The sequence below is a fragment of the Littorina saxatilis genome, linkage group LG5, assembly GCF_037325665.1.
Source record: "Littorina saxatilis isolate snail1 linkage group LG5, US_GU_Lsax_2.0, whole genome shotgun sequence".
NCBI lineage: Eukaryota > Metazoa > Mollusca > Gastropoda > Littorinimorpha > Littorinidae > Littorina > Littorina saxatilis.
In genome coordinates, this window is record NC_090249.1 from 19576449 (window position 1) to 19593280 (window position 16832).

Below are 16832 nucleotides of genomic sequence, written 5' to 3' on the forward strand. Positions count from 1 at the left end.
GGCATATGTATCACCGCGTGTCGACTGATAGTAATGATAGTTGAACACTTCTAGTTTAGTGCACTTCTGGTCTCGTATAATAACCCTCTGGTTTCCCGAGACAAGAAACTGCAACATCCAACCATCACGTAGGCCCACAAGCTTGCGCTTAAAGTTAGTCAGATGGTCTGTGTGTTAGTTATTTGAGCGAGTAAGTGAGTGAGTGAGTGAGTGAGTCTGAGAGTGATTGTTTTTAGTAATGTTGGTGTGTTGTTTGTTCGTTTGCTTGTTTCCTGAAGTTTATTTGTTTGTTTGCTTGTTTGTTTGAGATAAGCAGTATTGACACAGTAAAGCCTGTCCTTAAGCCCGCCCTTAATTGAGCACGAAGTCGACTACGCGAAGCTTCGCGAAGTCTGTATACCAAAACCCCGCAGCTACGGCGAAGTACTTCGTTCAATACATCGCTTCGCAAGTTTTGACATGCGAAGCTACGCCGTAGCTGTGACGAAGTTGTTCTTTTTTTGTTTAAAGAAGAAAGCTTTTTGATTCAAGATGAACGTAGAAATCACACTCGAAAGAGCAGAGTGCATTCCCTTGGACTTCGCAAAGCTATGCTGAAAGTAGCTCAATGAAGGGACGAATTCTGGTTCGGGAAGCTTTGCGAAGTGAGCTACGCGAAGTCGACTTCGTCCAATTAAGGACAGGCTTAAGTTGAGCCAGAAGTCGATCGACTTCGCGAAAACTTTGCGATGTCTTTGTACTGAACACTCAGTGATGAAGCTTCGTGCGGCCAGCTTCGCGAAGTATAATTTGCGTAGTCGACTTCTCCCAGTTAAGGACAAGCTTTACAACAAGTTGCAAGTAGAATGTCATCCGAACATGAATGCACCTTCCTGGTAAATGTCTCTCTCACACAGAATTGATAATTTATTTATTTATTTTTATTTATTAAGGACATTTCTATGGCGCATAACTAAAAGCACTATGCGCTTTAGAATATCACTAGGTATAAGCACACGCAGACATACTCTGATTAAATAGAACTTAGCCTAGCAAGACATACTAAGAACACTAAACATTTGAGTTCATACAAAAATAGAGAATTAAATTAAATACTGGACAAACGATTAAACTAAGCTTAAGGCCTACACCAACTGCAATGGGCTATTTCAAATACAAAAGTTTAGTTAACTATAAAAGGCAGTGCATAAAACTCCATAATCCTAAGAGGGTCGAACAAATAATAAACATAAGACTATTTTACTATAATTACATCGTAAAAAAATAATAAACATGGAATACAAAGCTGTAATTGTTAACAACAAATTTAAAAAGATTTTCATGCCATATTGCACAACACATTTTGACACACACCCAACCTGACACAAGCGCACATACACACTTACACACAAACACACGCACACACACACACACACACACACACACACACACACACACACACACACACACACACACACACACACACACACACACACACACACACAGTAAATTCTACAAATATTTAAATACATAAAAAGAATTAAGTAAGCGTTTAAAACATATTTTTACAAACAACAGTAGTACGTATATTTGGTGTTAAATATTACGGGACCCTCTAACGACCGTAACGGTACACGCGTACTTCTTCAGGAGTGCTCATGCACTAATATACATTTCTCTTCAATAAACCTCTTAATTGGAGAAGATGATACGACAGATTGTTTGCAATCATCGTGAAATGATGTAACACAAAGTATAGAGCTTTATTTTTATATCTTTGCTGCCTGTGCACGAAGTTTTTGATAGCGGACCTTATAATTGACTGCGCGGAGAACAAAAGAAAAAGGTTAGTTATTGTTGAGCATGTTAGCGTAATCTATTGTTGGAGGCATAACAAGTATAGTTGCAGACATTTTATTAAAAAGACATAATAATCCGGCCCTCCTGGTTCGTGGTACGTCTTTTTTCACCCACCACATATAGGCTCGTGTGTCCCTTGATGTTCACCAGCTTTGTCTTCACTGATATACACGCCATTTATAAAATTTAAACAAGTCGCGTAAGGAGAAAATACAACATTTAGTCAAGTAGCTGTCAAACTCACAGAATGAAACTGAACGCAATGCAACGCAGCAAGACCGTATACTCGTAGCATCGTCAGTCCACCGCTCATGGCAAAGGCAGTGAAATTGACAAGAAGAGCGGGGTAGTAGTTGGGCTGAGAAGGATAGCACGCTTTTCTGTACCTCTCTTCGTTTTAACTTTCTGAGCGTGTTTTCAATCCAAACATATCATATCTATATGTTTTTGGAATCAGGAACCGACAAGGAATAAGATGAAAGTGTTTTTAAATTGATTTCGACAATTTAATTTTGATCATAGTTTTTATATTTTTAATTTTCAGAGCTTGTTTTTAAGCCACCAAGCTGAAATGCAATACCGAAGTCCGGGCTTCGTCGGAGATTACTTGACCAAAATTTCAACCCATTTGGTTGAAAAATGAGAGCGTGACAGTGCCCCCTCAACTTTCACGAAAAGCCGGATATGACGTCATAAAAGACATTTATCGAAAAAATGAAAAAAACGTCTGGGGATTTTATACCCAGGAACTCTCATGTCAAATTTCATAAAGATCGGTCTAGTAGTTTAGTCTGAATCGCTCCACACACACACACACACACGCACAGACACATACACCACGACCCTCGTCTCGATTCCCCCCTCGATGTTAAAACATTTAGTCATAACTTGACTAAATGTAAACAAGTCGCGTAAGGCGAAAATACAACATTTAGTCAAGTAGATGTCGAACTCACAGAACGCAATGCAACGCAGCAAGACCGTATACTCGTAGCATCGTCAGTCCACCGCTCACGGCATAGGCAGTGAAATTGACAAGAAGAGCGGGGTAGTAGTTGCGCTGGGAAGGATAGCACGCTTTTCTGTACCTCTCTTCGTTTTAACTTTCTGAGCGTGTTTTTAATCCAAACATATCATATCTATATGTTTTTGGAATCAGGAACCGACAAGGAAGAGAGAGATAGAAATTCAAGTTTTACGCCCTCACGGCAAAGCCATTAGGGGCATGTTCCCGGGTTTTAACCCGACTTTAGATGAGATACACAAGTGTATGCGTGTTTAGGTGGTATCAGCCATCTGCACTTATGGCAGAATGACCGAGGTCTTTTACGTGCCACTGTGGTGACACGGGGGTGGGAGATGGATACCGTCTCTGGGTCTGCACATAAAGTTGACCTGTGTCCGTCCCGGCCCGGATTCGAACCAGCGACCTTTCGATCACAAGTCCAGTGCTCTACCACCTGAGCTACCCGGGCACCGACAAGGAATAAGATGAAAGTGTTTTTAAATTGATTTCGACAATTTAATTTTGATAATAATTTTTATATATTTAATTTTCAGAGCTTGTTGTTAATCCAAATATAACATATTTATATGTTTTTTGGAATCAGCAAATGATGGAGAATAAGATGAACGTAAATTTGGATCGTTTTACAATTTTCAGATTTTTAATGACCAAAGTCAGTAATTAATTTTTAAGCCACCACGCTGAAATGCAATACCGAAGTCCGGGCTTCGTCGAACATTACTTGACCAAAATTTCAACCAATTTGGTTGAAAAATGAGGGCGTGACAGTGCCGCCTCAACTTTCACAAAAAGCCGGATATGACGTCATCAAAGACATTTATCAAACAAATGAAAAAAAACGTCTGAGGATATCATACCCAGGAACTCTCGTGTCAAATTTCATAAAGATCGGTCCAGTAGTTTGGTCTGAATCGCTCTACACGCACGCACACACACACACACACACACACACACACACACACACACACACACACACACATACACACACACACACACACACACACACACACACACACACACACAAACAAACACACACACACACACATACACCACGACCCTCGTCTCGATTCCCCCCTCGATGTTAAAACATTTAGTCATAACTTGACTAAATGTACAAACGTCCGGGGATATCTTACCCAGGAACTCTCATGTCAAATTTCATAAAGATCGGCCCAGTAGTTTTGTCTGAATCGCTCTACACACACACACAGACAGACAGACAGACAGAAAGACACACACACACACACACACACACACACACACACACACACACACACACACACACACACACACACACACACACATACACCACGACCCTCGTCTCGATTCCCCCCCTCTATGTTAAAACATTTAGTCAAAACTTGACTAAATGTAAAAAAAACAAGAAATTCCTCCGAGGTAGGAATAACACCCCCGTTGGTCAAAGGGAAATAACCATTCTCACTGCCACCAACTGAGAAGGTTATTTCCCTTTGACCATTAATATGTCCCTCTATAAGTCCTTGTAGAATCTTAATCCACCAATAACTCCCTAACCGTGTGTTTGACTGGTCCCAATTTGTGTAAGGACCGTCTCAGGAATGTATAGAACCTGTTCACCAAGTTTGGTGACGATCGGTCCGTTCATTCTTGAGATCTATATGCGAACACAAACACACAAACACATCGACCGAATCCTATACACACCCCTATACCGGGGGTGTAAATACCACTCGTCTTGTAACATATACAGCTGTACATAAAAAGAAGGGTGATATAGGAAACCCAGGTAACTATGGAGGTATAACCCTGTTGAGTTGTTTGTCCACGTTATTTACATGTCCGTTGAACAACCTATTGTCGATGCACCTGGAAAATAAAGGAATTCGCTTGATCAAAAATAACCAAAATTCGTAATAGTTGATCAAATCTGGGTCATTTGTTCACTCTTCAGGGTATATTTTAAAAAATGGGTTGTAATTTGAGAAAGAGCGTTTGTGTTTGCATTTTTGGTTTTCAAAAAGGCACTAGGTTAATGTAGGGCGAGCCGATTTATGTTATTTTATTTGCTTTTGTTTTATTTTCCTATTTTCCTCAAGAAAATTCGGGCTGCTATCACAAGGGATATCGCGCTACCCATTATTTGTTCAGTCTCTTTTTCCTTCATGCGTAAATTCGTGTTTTCCAAGACCTGAGACTTTCACCATGACCCTGGGATCTTTATCACACGCACACGGGGATGATCGAACAACGAGGAGGGTCAGCACAAAGTTGAGCCTGGGAAATGAATCCCTTTTCCAAACGTGGGTCTCGAACTGACTGATTTCAAAGCCAGCGCCGCGACCGACTGAGCTATCTCCCCGCCCCTTATGCGCAGTTATTCTCCTCTTCCCACTTGCTCTGGTTTGCTTTTTGCTTCAGAAGGCAGGCGAGGTGAGTATGTTTTCTGTTTCCAGCCCTGATCATAGGTGTTTGTCCCCACATGTCCTCCATGCTGATATCGGCCCCACGCGAAATGAGTAACATTGCAATGTCAACGCGTCCACCGTCAGCGACCAAGTGAAGTGGTGTTTCCAACAGGTCAGTCTGACGGTTCACGTCGGCCTCCCACTGCAACAGGACCTTGACCACATTCTTGTGTCCGCGCTCGGCAGCCGCGTGAAGCGGTGTCCGTCCAGTTGGTCGCGTGTTGTCCTTCTCCTCTCGGTTATCAAAGATCAACTTGAAGGTGGCAGCCAGGGGTGAGGGTATTGCTCCTCCTGCCCGAACAGAGTCTTTCTCGGCACCGTGATCCAGAAGCAGTGTGACGATGTCTGTGTGTCCTTTCTGACAGGCAATGAAGAGTGGTGTTTCCAAGCCATCCTTGGCATCGTCCGGGATTTCAGTGTCTGCCTTATATTGGAGGAGAAGTCTCACCACCTCTGTGTGCCCTTCTTGGGCAGCGGCTAACAGTGCTGTTGTTCCTTTTTCCGTTGCACAGTTTTTCTCTGCGCCATGATCGAGGAGCAGTCGGATTATGTCTGTGTGTCCTTTTTCGGCAGCGGCTAATAGTGGTGTTGTTCCTGCTTCTGTCTTAAAATGCTTATATGTTCCTTTCATCCAGTGGTCGATTGCTGTGTCACCTTTCAACAACGCAATGATGGGTGATGGTTGATATCCTGCATTCTGTGGGATATTAGTGTCTGCCTGATGTTGAACGAGATGTCTGACGATGTCGGCGTGACCTTTTTCGGAGGCCATGAGTAGGGGTGTTGCTCCATCTTGTCGTCTGAAATTTGAATCCGCCCCGTGATCCAGAAGAAGGCTGGCGATCTCTGTGTGCCCGTTGCGAGACGCAGCGAAGAGTGGTGTACGCAAGCCAAATTTGCCACGCCGAGGGATTTCAGTGTCAGCTTTACACTGAAGGAGAAAACCGACGATATCAGTGTTCCCCGAGTGGGCAGCAGCGAATAGTGGTGTCGTTCCTTTTTTGGTCGTAACGTCTTTCTCTGCACCGGAATCAAGGAGGAGTTGGACAATGTCCGTGTGTCCATTGGCGGCAGCGAGGAACAGTGGTGTAAGTCCATCCTGATCTGCACAGCTTTTCTCCGCATCGTGCTCAAGAAGCATCCTTACAATGTCTGTGTGTCCGTTTCGGGCAGCCACGTACAGGGGTGTTGCACCATCTTCTCGTGTGACATTTTTCTCTGCACCGTGATCCAGCAGAAATCTGACGATCTCTGTGTGTCCGCGCGAAGACGCAGCGAACAGGGGTGTCTTAGACAAAGAGGTGGAACGACATGGCGTTTCAGTGTTGGATCCATGCTGGAGAAGAAGCGTGACGATGTCTGTGTGTCCATATTCGGCAGCTCTAAACAGTGGCGTCGCTCCGTCGTGTGAACTGAATTCCGTGCCTGCACCGCGATCAAGCAAAAGCTTCACGATGTTCGTGTGCCCTTGCTCAGCAGCAACGTAGAGTGGAGTTGCTCCGTTGTTGTTGCAGATATCAAGCGCACTATCATGCTGCAAAAGAATGCTGACAAGTTCACCGTCGTTGTGGGAGCTCGCTAAGTGCAGAGGTGCTGTTCCTTGGCTATCCTGGGCGTTGAACTGTGCCCCTTGTTCGAGTAAATACTGAGCAATGTTCTGATGTCCGTGTCTGATGGCCACGTGGAGAGGTGTCTGATTCTTACTTAGAGCAACATTGTTACTTAGACGAGAGAACCACCTTTCTACACCTTTCCATGATGGGTGAAACTGTGGGTGAAACTGTGTTCCCTCTATGTCCGCGCCTGCAGACAACAAAATCCTGACAATGTCCATGTCACCCCGAGCAGCGGCAATGTGCAGAACGGTCTGATCGTGTTCGTCTGTCTCGTTCAATGCGTCTGGGTCAATGGACAGGATTGTCTCAAGCATGACCCTGACCCCTTGACGACGCGCCTCCTGGAGCGTCAAAGTGACGTTATCAGACTTTGATTCTGAGTTTGTCCCTGACGTGACGTCCCTAGGGGATGGAGTGCTCTTTTTAGGTCCATGAACACCAGCCCTTTCTTCGGGTTTTAGCACCGATGTCTGTTGTGTGGCTTTCAGCTCCCCTGGAAGACGACAAAGAAATCCCCGTGAATTGTCTGAATGAATATTATGTGTAACCATTCAACATGTAGCGAACGCACATAGATGGAAGCCTCTAAGATACCAAATAACATCGTAATGTTAAAGAGTAAGACAAAATCTAATTATATAAAAAGACCATAATTGCTTGTTGAAAAGCATTGGTGATAAAAACTAGTAAATTTGTACAAGCAGTTATGGGTATATGAAGCCCTTTTCACCATCAAGAACTTTCAACAAGCAATTGCATATATATTATGGATCTACATTATGTGCTGTTCACACAAAAATCCCCATTAAAAACAAACAATACACTTTCTTACTGTTGTTCGCATATCACACAATACATCTAATGGTTTTCAACACAAAAGAGGTTCAGAGAAGTAAGGGAGATTACCAGGAGGAGGAAAAGCATCACGTGGACGTGTGTGAAGGACGCCTGCTCCTTGTGGAATGGCCTGGTCGCCTGTGTCAGTCATGTTTGTCTGAAACAGAGGAGGGCAAACATCCAAATCAAGGAAAAGATTAGAGGCCAATACGTACCAGCTAAGGCCCAGTCATGCGTGACCGCAGCTTGTTTTGAGAGAAACTCATGAAGCGACAATCCCTGTTTTTTTCTTAACTCGTTATTCTTGTATTGTATTAATTTAATTTTATTCCAAAGGTTTTGAATCGTAAACTCTTGAACAGTTTCCCACAATCCCGTATTCTAGTTTCAGTCCGGGATGCCCCTCGTCTATTTGTAGAGAAGGTCTAAGGGCATATGTATCACCGCACGTCGACTGAAGGTAATGGTGATTTGGGGCTTGTAAGAGCATGTGCTTGTGACATACATTATAATCAGTAAACCTCAGGACTGAGAATTCATGTCACAAAATGGTACCCAGCTCTGGAGAATATGAAGCTGAACTCCGTCGATAATCACCCGAGAGCAACGTCTAGAAGCACAATCAGCTATAGTCATGCCCCAAACAATTTTATACTACCACACTACTCTTCATAAGTCAAACAATTTTCAAAGCTAATTTAAAGTGACAATGTCTAACAAGACAACTGTCTCTCATCGCCCCAAGAGCTATACAGTTAAAGGTGGTCGTCTACATTTTTGCTTTTTTTAATAATCTTATGGTTAGATTTCGATACAAAATTATGTCAAATGATGAATGAACCATGGGGAAAAAAATTATAGAAAAAAAAATATATGTAAAAAAAGATGTTATTTTTGGGTAGCGTGACTCACGCTTCCAATATTTTGTTTTCTGTTTGCTGAGAACATGTGCTTTGCCTAAAAATACTGACCAATCAAATTCATGTCACTATGCTTATAGCCACGCCCAAACAAGTGCAGCAACAGTTTGACACTGGAGCGCTATCCACGCTTTTTTTATAAACGCACGAAATGCACGGGATTTGAGAGGAGTTTTGCGCTTGGCATTTTCCAAATAAGGATATCCTACTATGAGTACTACGCTGGAATACAACAATGAATTTTCAAACGGCTGCACTGGCTTCGTCTTTCCTGATCGAAAGGGGGTGTATTGTTGATATTTCCTTTAAACAGTATTTTATTCGTAAACAGACACATGATAATATAACAACATCATTAAGAAGGAGCACAACAAGTTTAAAACTTATGGTAAGTGCTCACATAAACATTCCTGAAATTTCATGGCGGATTATGATCAATGCGACACATTTTTGAAAAAAGAGATGAGACCACAACAAAACAAAAATATATATAAAAAAAAATAAAACAAATAAAAAAATAAAAAAATAAAAAAAAGGAAAAAAAAGAAAAGGAGAAAAACAGCAAGGAAAACTTAGTTTGAATTATCGAACACAATCTGTGTCAATACCGAAAACGAAAACAAATACAAAACGAGAACGAAAGACACAACAAAATATCAAAAAAAAGATGGGCCCCAAGTAATATATTTAGAAAAACCCACACCAACATCGAACTAAGGTGTCCCAAAGCGGTTTGATTTCTCAATATAGCTTTGGACAACAACAAAAATAGCACTATTTTCAAATATGGAAATGTTTGAATCACCTGTCAGGAGTGTGTCAATATTAACAAATTCTGGAGCTAATGTACCGATTGTTGCGGTTCTTGCATCATTAAACAGGGGACATGATAGCAAATAGTGATGAACAGTTTCAGCAAAATAACCACAAGAACATTCCGGGTTGCTTACTAGGTGGCGATTAAACATATCACATTGTAAATCACTCATTCCAAGTCTTAACCTGCAATGCAAAACTTCAGTTTTGCGATTTGGGGAATAGTAATATGGTGGAATTGAAATATCAAAAGCTGTGAAATGTCGCTTGAACAGACCAACAGAATCACATTGTTGTATATTTTCAGGCAACTTATTCCAGAGACTAGTTGCAGAAGGAATAAAAGATGACTTGTACAAATCTGATTTACACTGAGGAGTCTTACGCTCTAGTGGGTGTCTGTGGTGGTAGGGATTTAGGTCAGAAACAAGAGGTGGCAATAAAACGTTGAGGTAATTTGGTACATTGCCGTGGACCATTTTATAATATAACATTAATTTGTGACGGCGTCTTCGCTCTGTAAGTGGTATAAAGCCAGATTCTGTATACAATTTTTCGTGTGAAGTGCCTTTAACAGCACCAACAATAATTCGAATGGATTCGAGTTGCAGCTTCTCCAGCTCATCTGAAAGCTTCTTTGTACAATTATCCCACACAACATCACAATAATCAAAATGAGGTAAAATAAAAGATTTATACATTGCTTCTAGGGATCTTCGACTGAGCCTATATTTATAAGATTTTAAACAAGCCACAAGTACTCGACAAGTTGCCACAATAGACTGTATGTGTAAGGCCCATTTACAATTATCTTGAAAAATAACACCTAAATGTTTATGACTTTCTTTTTCTATGAGGGCTACATCGCCAAAAACAAGGAGAAATTTCTGTATACATCTTTGACCGGAAAAGGATATTAACTCTGTTTTCGACTGATTAAATTTCACTTTCCATTTAATGGCCCAGTTTGCAATCTTACCTAAATCAGAATTGAGTATTTCAGTTCTACGGAAAGGGTCATCGAGGCTTAAATACATGCTGGTATCATCTGCAAATAGTTTAATCACTGATTCAATATTATCAACAATGTCGTTTATATAAACCAAAAAGAGGAGAGGTCCTAATACTGACCCTTGGGGAACACCCGCAGAAACCGGCAAAAACTGTGACTTACAACCTTTTACCACAACACATTGTTTTCTTTCCCTCAAATAATTATCAAACCAAAAATACAACTGTCCCCTTATGCCAATAGCGTATAACTTTTTCATCAAACCCTTGTGCCAAACTCTGTCGAAAGCTTTTGACACGTCAAAGAAAATCGCCTGTGATGTTATCTTATCAATCAATCAATCAATGAGTCTTATATCGCGCATATTCCGTGGGTACAGTTCTAGGCGCTCTGCAGTGATGCCGTGTGAGATGAAATTTTATACGGCCAGTAGATTGCAGCTATTTCGGCGCATATTTACCTTTCACGGCCTATCATTCCAAGTCACACGGGTATAGGTAGACAATTATTAACTGTGCCTAAGCAATTTTGCCAGGAAAGACCCTTTTGTCAATCGTGGGATCTTTAACGTGCACACCCAATGTAGTGTACACGGGGGGAGGTTCGGACACCGAAGAGAGTCTGCACACAAAGTTGACTCTGTGAAATAAATTTCCGCCGAACCTGGGATCGAACTCACGCTGACAGCGGCCAACTGAATACAAATCCAGCGCGCTACCAACTGAGCTATATTCCTTCTTATCATCAGAAGCTTTGCATATATCATTATACAAACAAATGAGTTGGTATACAGTTGAATCACATGGAATAAAACCGGACTGAACTGGTGTTAACAGGTTATACTCCTTCAAATAAGCAAACACGTGACATTGTACACACGTACCTTTCCATAACTTTACCTACACAGCTAAGAAGTGATATTGGTCGGTAATTTGAACATAATTCCTTTTCACCTTTTTTATATATCGGAATTACATTAGCTATCTTCCATATTGCAGGAACTGTGGCTTCTTCGAGAGATCTGTTGAATAATGCAGTGAGTGGCATCGCAATAATATCTGCACATGCAACCAGAACTCTATTTGAAACAGAATCAGGACCAGAGGCTTTGCGTACATCAAGATTCTTCAACATAGTAAGCACGTGTGCAGCATCAATAATAAAAAAATCAATGGTGGTATTCTGTTCTCTAACTTCAGGAACTTCATCATCATCATCATCCAATACCGATTGTTTTACAAAACATTCATTGAATACTGTTGCTTTTTCTACATTGGAATAATAAACACGGCCATTGTTTTCGATGGGAGGAAATTCATTTGAAGACATACCTTTGCGTGACATAAACGACTTTACTAATTTCCACCAATCTTTATTGCCAAAACAGTCTTGTGAACTAACACGATTATCCAATTCTTTTAAATATTCTGCTTTCCTCAATCGAATAACATCAGTTAATTTATTGCGAATTCTTCGGAAAAAATCCCAGATCCAAACAGAATTCAATAGTTTTGCTAATGTGTGTATCTTTTTCTTTTTATCAATCAGTCGTTTAATACCGTCAGTCATCCAGGGTGTATCCGCTTCTCTCACAGTTATTTCTTTAACTGGCATACACTGTGTAACCATATCCATTAGGGTATCCGAAAATGCCTCTGCTGCTTCGTCAATCGAACTGAGTGAGACCATACTCGTCCAATCCACATTACATAATTTTTCCTTTAAACTGACAACGTCCAATTTGGAATAATTATAAATCAACCGTTTATAACTTGCTTTGCCTATACTATTTCCTTTAACAATTGCAAGCGGGACCGAATGGTCACTGCAGATTGGCGGTAAAACCTGAATTTCTTCAACAATATCAGGGCTTGGTGTCAAAATCAAATCTATGCACGTTGACGTTGTTTCTGTAATTCGTGTAGGTTGTTTGACTAACTGGAACAAACCATTTTTTATCATAATATCTTGCAAATTGAAACACGTACTATTAAGAACATCGGAATTAAAATCACCACAAACAATATACTTCATACCAGTCATACCGGCTGCATTAACTGATTGATCTATCAGGTCCCAATAACCAACATTTGCAGAAGGCGGTCTATAAAAAGTTCCAACTAATAAGCTTTCCTGTTGTATCTTAGTTTCAATCCAAATGGCCTCTAGATCGGGAATGGAGAGATCATTTCTCGTTTTACAATACAAATTATCTTTTACATATACTGCAACGCCTCCATGGGGGTTATTTGGTCTATCTTGCCTTATCGGTAAATTAAACCCTGACAAATACAAATCATCATTATTTACTATATTAGACAGCCATGTTTCCGATAATGTCACAATATCAAAATCTTGAACCTGAACTTCTAAAATGTCTAATTTATTTCTAAGGCTTCGTACGTTTAAGTGAATGATAGATAATTTCTTAAACTTTTCCTTGACCGGCCCGGGGTTCACATGAACATCGCCTGCTAAGATCAACATAATTTCTATTATACACATTATTCCAAAACACATGAAAAATGAACAATCTCCAGAACGTTCTGATATACAGACGCGTTTACCTTTAAGCTCTGCATTCACTTCTTTTAACAATACTCCACACCTTCGCATATTTGAAGAATAATCGTTTTTACATTTCATACACACATAAAGGAATAAGGCCAACTTTAAGTATTTATATCCACAAACAAACAACACAAAAAACGGAACAACTAAATCAGCAGCGAGGAAAAATAATTTTCTATTAGACAGTTGAACCGCCTTGGGCTGGAACATACCCACGCTGGCTCTATACTGTGTTACACTACTACCACTCATTCAGGTTACAGATCTCTGTAAAACTTCAAAAAGAAAAGAGACCAGCGCCGGCAGTTCCATGTTCGCATATATTACAGTTGGGGGGTCCCAGAACATTGTCACAAAAAATGAAGGAAAATGTTGATTCATTAAAAGTAATGTAACAAATAGAAGAAACTGACGAGAGGGAATAAAGAAAAAGCCAAAATATTATGGCTTGAATTCAAGGAAAACACTTGAAAATGTGTAGTGCTGTGCATATGTGAATAGACAACATGTTTTTGAAAAATTCATGACGTGACTCTTTATCTGATTAGAATATGTTGTACTGGAGAACAAGGGAAAAAAACCAAAGAAAAACACACTACAAAACGCACTGAGACAGGGCCCAGGCTAGTTTGCTAGTACAACAGATAAGACTGCCTATTGTTCGTAACTTTACAATGAGTCAGCATAAACAAGCAGAACGAGAATCAGCGTATAAACGGCGATTGCTGATTGCTGAATCTCAATACAAACCGCACAAAACACAAGCATAAACATGCAGTCCACACGCACGCATCGTCCTCACTCACAGTTCACCGAGCTTGTTTTGGCAGAGTACATGTTTTGATGCAGCCCGGTACAGCTGTACCCTTGTCCACTGACACAGCTGCAGACCAGCACACACCACTTTAGCTTGACAACGCATGCTTCGTAGCCAGAGTTCATATTGTTGATATTTGTAGATTATAGACTCTGCATTTTAATGGTCAAATGGCGATTTCGGTATAAAAATGTAGACAAGGACCTTTAAGGTCGTGGTTTGTAATTATGTGACCACACACCAGGAATACCTTAAAATAAACGTTTAACTGTGTTTTGAGTGGGAATCCCAGACTGTGATTCTCATTGTGACGCCTTTTTGCTCCAGTTCTAATGTTCGTCCTACCTTTCGCCCCTGAGTATTTCATGCGTTATTCCTAGAGATACATATTTGAAATTGAGCCGAGAGCTACAGCTTGAGTTGTGGGTGTTAAATACATGACAACACAAACGAAGAAGGTCTTAGAACGTGTGTTCGAGCGTTCTATTTTTCAAACATGAATGCTGTGTTTGGTAGTCATTTCAGACCGTCATATTATTCAACGGTCTGTGTGTTTGTTTAGTTTATGCGAAGCGTTTTAGCCCTTTATGCCTCGAAATATTCATGTGTTTGCAAGACTGTAGGTTTGACTTCCTCAATCTAACGGTCTAATTCTGCTTTGACGAATGGGCATCTATCATGAGGACACACTAGAATATGATGACGAACGGAATCCGGCTCCTGACACAGGAGAGTTGGGCGAAGCAAACCGCTCGCTGATTAAAATTCATTTAATTATTTCCCATAGTTTCGGCGCCGTTCTGAGCAAATCATTGCAGGTGTTTCTAAATTATAGTACGGCGATTGTCCCTTAAACTTTTAAAGGTCCCAATCGTCAGAAAATTTTCCAAAATGGCGCCTTAGGCGAACTATGTTTAAGTTCCCTGTCAGGGTACTTCATGTCAGAGGAATCATTGTCAGCAACTTAATCTAGGCAAGTATGTTGTGACGGCAATCTTGCTGTTACTTTTCTAGGTATAAATATGACCCATTACGATATAGGTTACATACACCCACACTCTGAAATTCACAGACAGAGATGGAGAGTGGGGAGGGAGAGGAGGTAGAGTGAGGTGGAGGGGGAGGGGAGGGGCATATAGCCAGTGAGAGATAACATGAGAGAAATAGAGAGAGAGGGTAAGAGAGAGGGTAAGAGAGAGAGAGAGAGAGAGAGAGAGAGAGAGAGAGAGAGAGAGAGAGAGAGAGAGAGACTAGACCAGATTGATGTTACATTCAACCCTTGATCATCAGTGTTAGATTGGTATCGAAGAACACACATATCAGGCTACACTTAATCGTACCTTAAATGAGACAGTGTCACTCGGATGCACAGTACCAGCTCCACAAGTCAGTTATACGCCATTTACTCTCCTCATGCCACACAGGTTTGCTGGTAACATACACCACGAAGATCCCAGTAGACCATGTTAATTTGATACCATACTGACACATCAAGTCACACACAGGTTTGCTGGGAACATGCACCACGAAGATCCAAGCGCACCATGTTAATTTGATACCATACTGACACATCAAGTCACACACAGGTTTGCTGGGAACATGCACCACGGAGATCCAAGCGCACCATGTTAATTTGATACCATACTGACACATCAAGTCACACACAGGTTTGCTGGGAACATACACCACAGAGATCCAAGTGCACCATATTAATTTGATACCATACTGACACATCAAGTCACACACAGGTTTGCTGGGAACATACACCACAGAGATCCAAGTGCACCATATTAATTTGATACCATACTGACACATCAAGACACTCACAGGCCCAGTAGTGGGAACAAACGACAACCACAGTCATAGTTCTTCAGCTGCTATATCGACTTCGTTTCTATCACATGGTGTCAAGTACTTTCAGTGCAGCCAAATATTCCAACTCTGCACAGTGAGCAACCAGGCTTCAGAAGTGGCCTGTGCCCAGGCAGAAGGGTGCTCTTATCACTGGTTAGAAGGGTGCTCTTTTCCGGTGTAACCGCCTGGACGGGAAGAATGATGTTTTACTTTGCCCGAAGAAAACGAGAAAGAGAAGGGGAAAAAAACACCACTGTGTATGAAACCTGTTTGGAAAGAAAAGGCGCAATGAATGTACATTGAAACAGACCTCCAGTGCACTTCGGGTGTGCTTCGCACAGCTGCGTGTTTTATTCGGCAGTGTCACTCATGCATCCGGGTTTCCTTCGGCCCTTTTGTCGTACATGAATCATGTGAGGTTAATTTTCAGGGACTGACGTGGTTCAGTGGGTAGTGCGCGCACCGCGTCTCCCACAACGCTTGCAAGTTATTCCGAAAATCGTCTATTTGGACCAGTATTTTTGGAAAATATGACAGTTTTTACATTTAGTCAAGTTTTGACTAAATGTTTTGACGTAGAGGGGGAATCGAGACGAGGGTCGTGGTGTATGTGTGTGTGTCTGTCTGTCTGTGCGTGTGTGTGTAGAGCGATTCAGACCAAACTACTGGACCGATCTTTATGAAATTTGACATGAGAGTTCCTGTAAATGGACGTTTTTTTCTTTTTTTCGATAAATACCTTTGATGACGTCATATCCGGCTTTTTGTAAAAGTTGAGGCGGCACTGTCACACCCTCATTTTTCAATCAAATTGATTGAAATTTTGGCCAAGCAATCTTCGACGAAGGCCGGACTTCGGTATTGCATTTCAGCATGGTGGCTTAAAAATCAGTTAATGACTTTGGTCATTAAAAATCTGAAAATTGTAAAAAAAATAATTTGTTTTTAAAACGATCCAAATTTACGTTCATCTTATTCTTCATCATTTTCTGATTCCAAAAACATATAAATATGTTATATTCGGATTAAAAACAAGCTCTGAAAATTAGAAAAATTAAAATTATTATTAAAATAAA

At 41.0% G+C, this 16832-nt stretch overlaps 1 protein-coding gene across 1 annotated transcript; it reads right to left on the reverse strand.

Moving 5' to 3' along the window:
* Nucleotides 1-3487: 3487 nt before the first annotated feature.
* LOC138966497 (ankyrin-1-like) lies at nucleotides 3488-16087 on the reverse strand. The gene is made up of 3 exons (XM_070338766.1): nucleotides 15243-16087; nucleotides 7836-7923; nucleotides 3488-7422 (listed from the first exon to the last, which is right to left on the reverse strand). Exons 2-3 carry the CDS (start codon nucleotides 7915-7917, stop codon nucleotides 5213-5215), a joined length of 2292 nt encoding a protein of 763 aa, XP_070194867.1. The 5' UTR covers nucleotides 7918-7923; nucleotides 15243-16087; the 3' UTR covers nucleotides 3488-5212.
* Nucleotides 16088-16832: the final 745 nt, after the last annotated feature.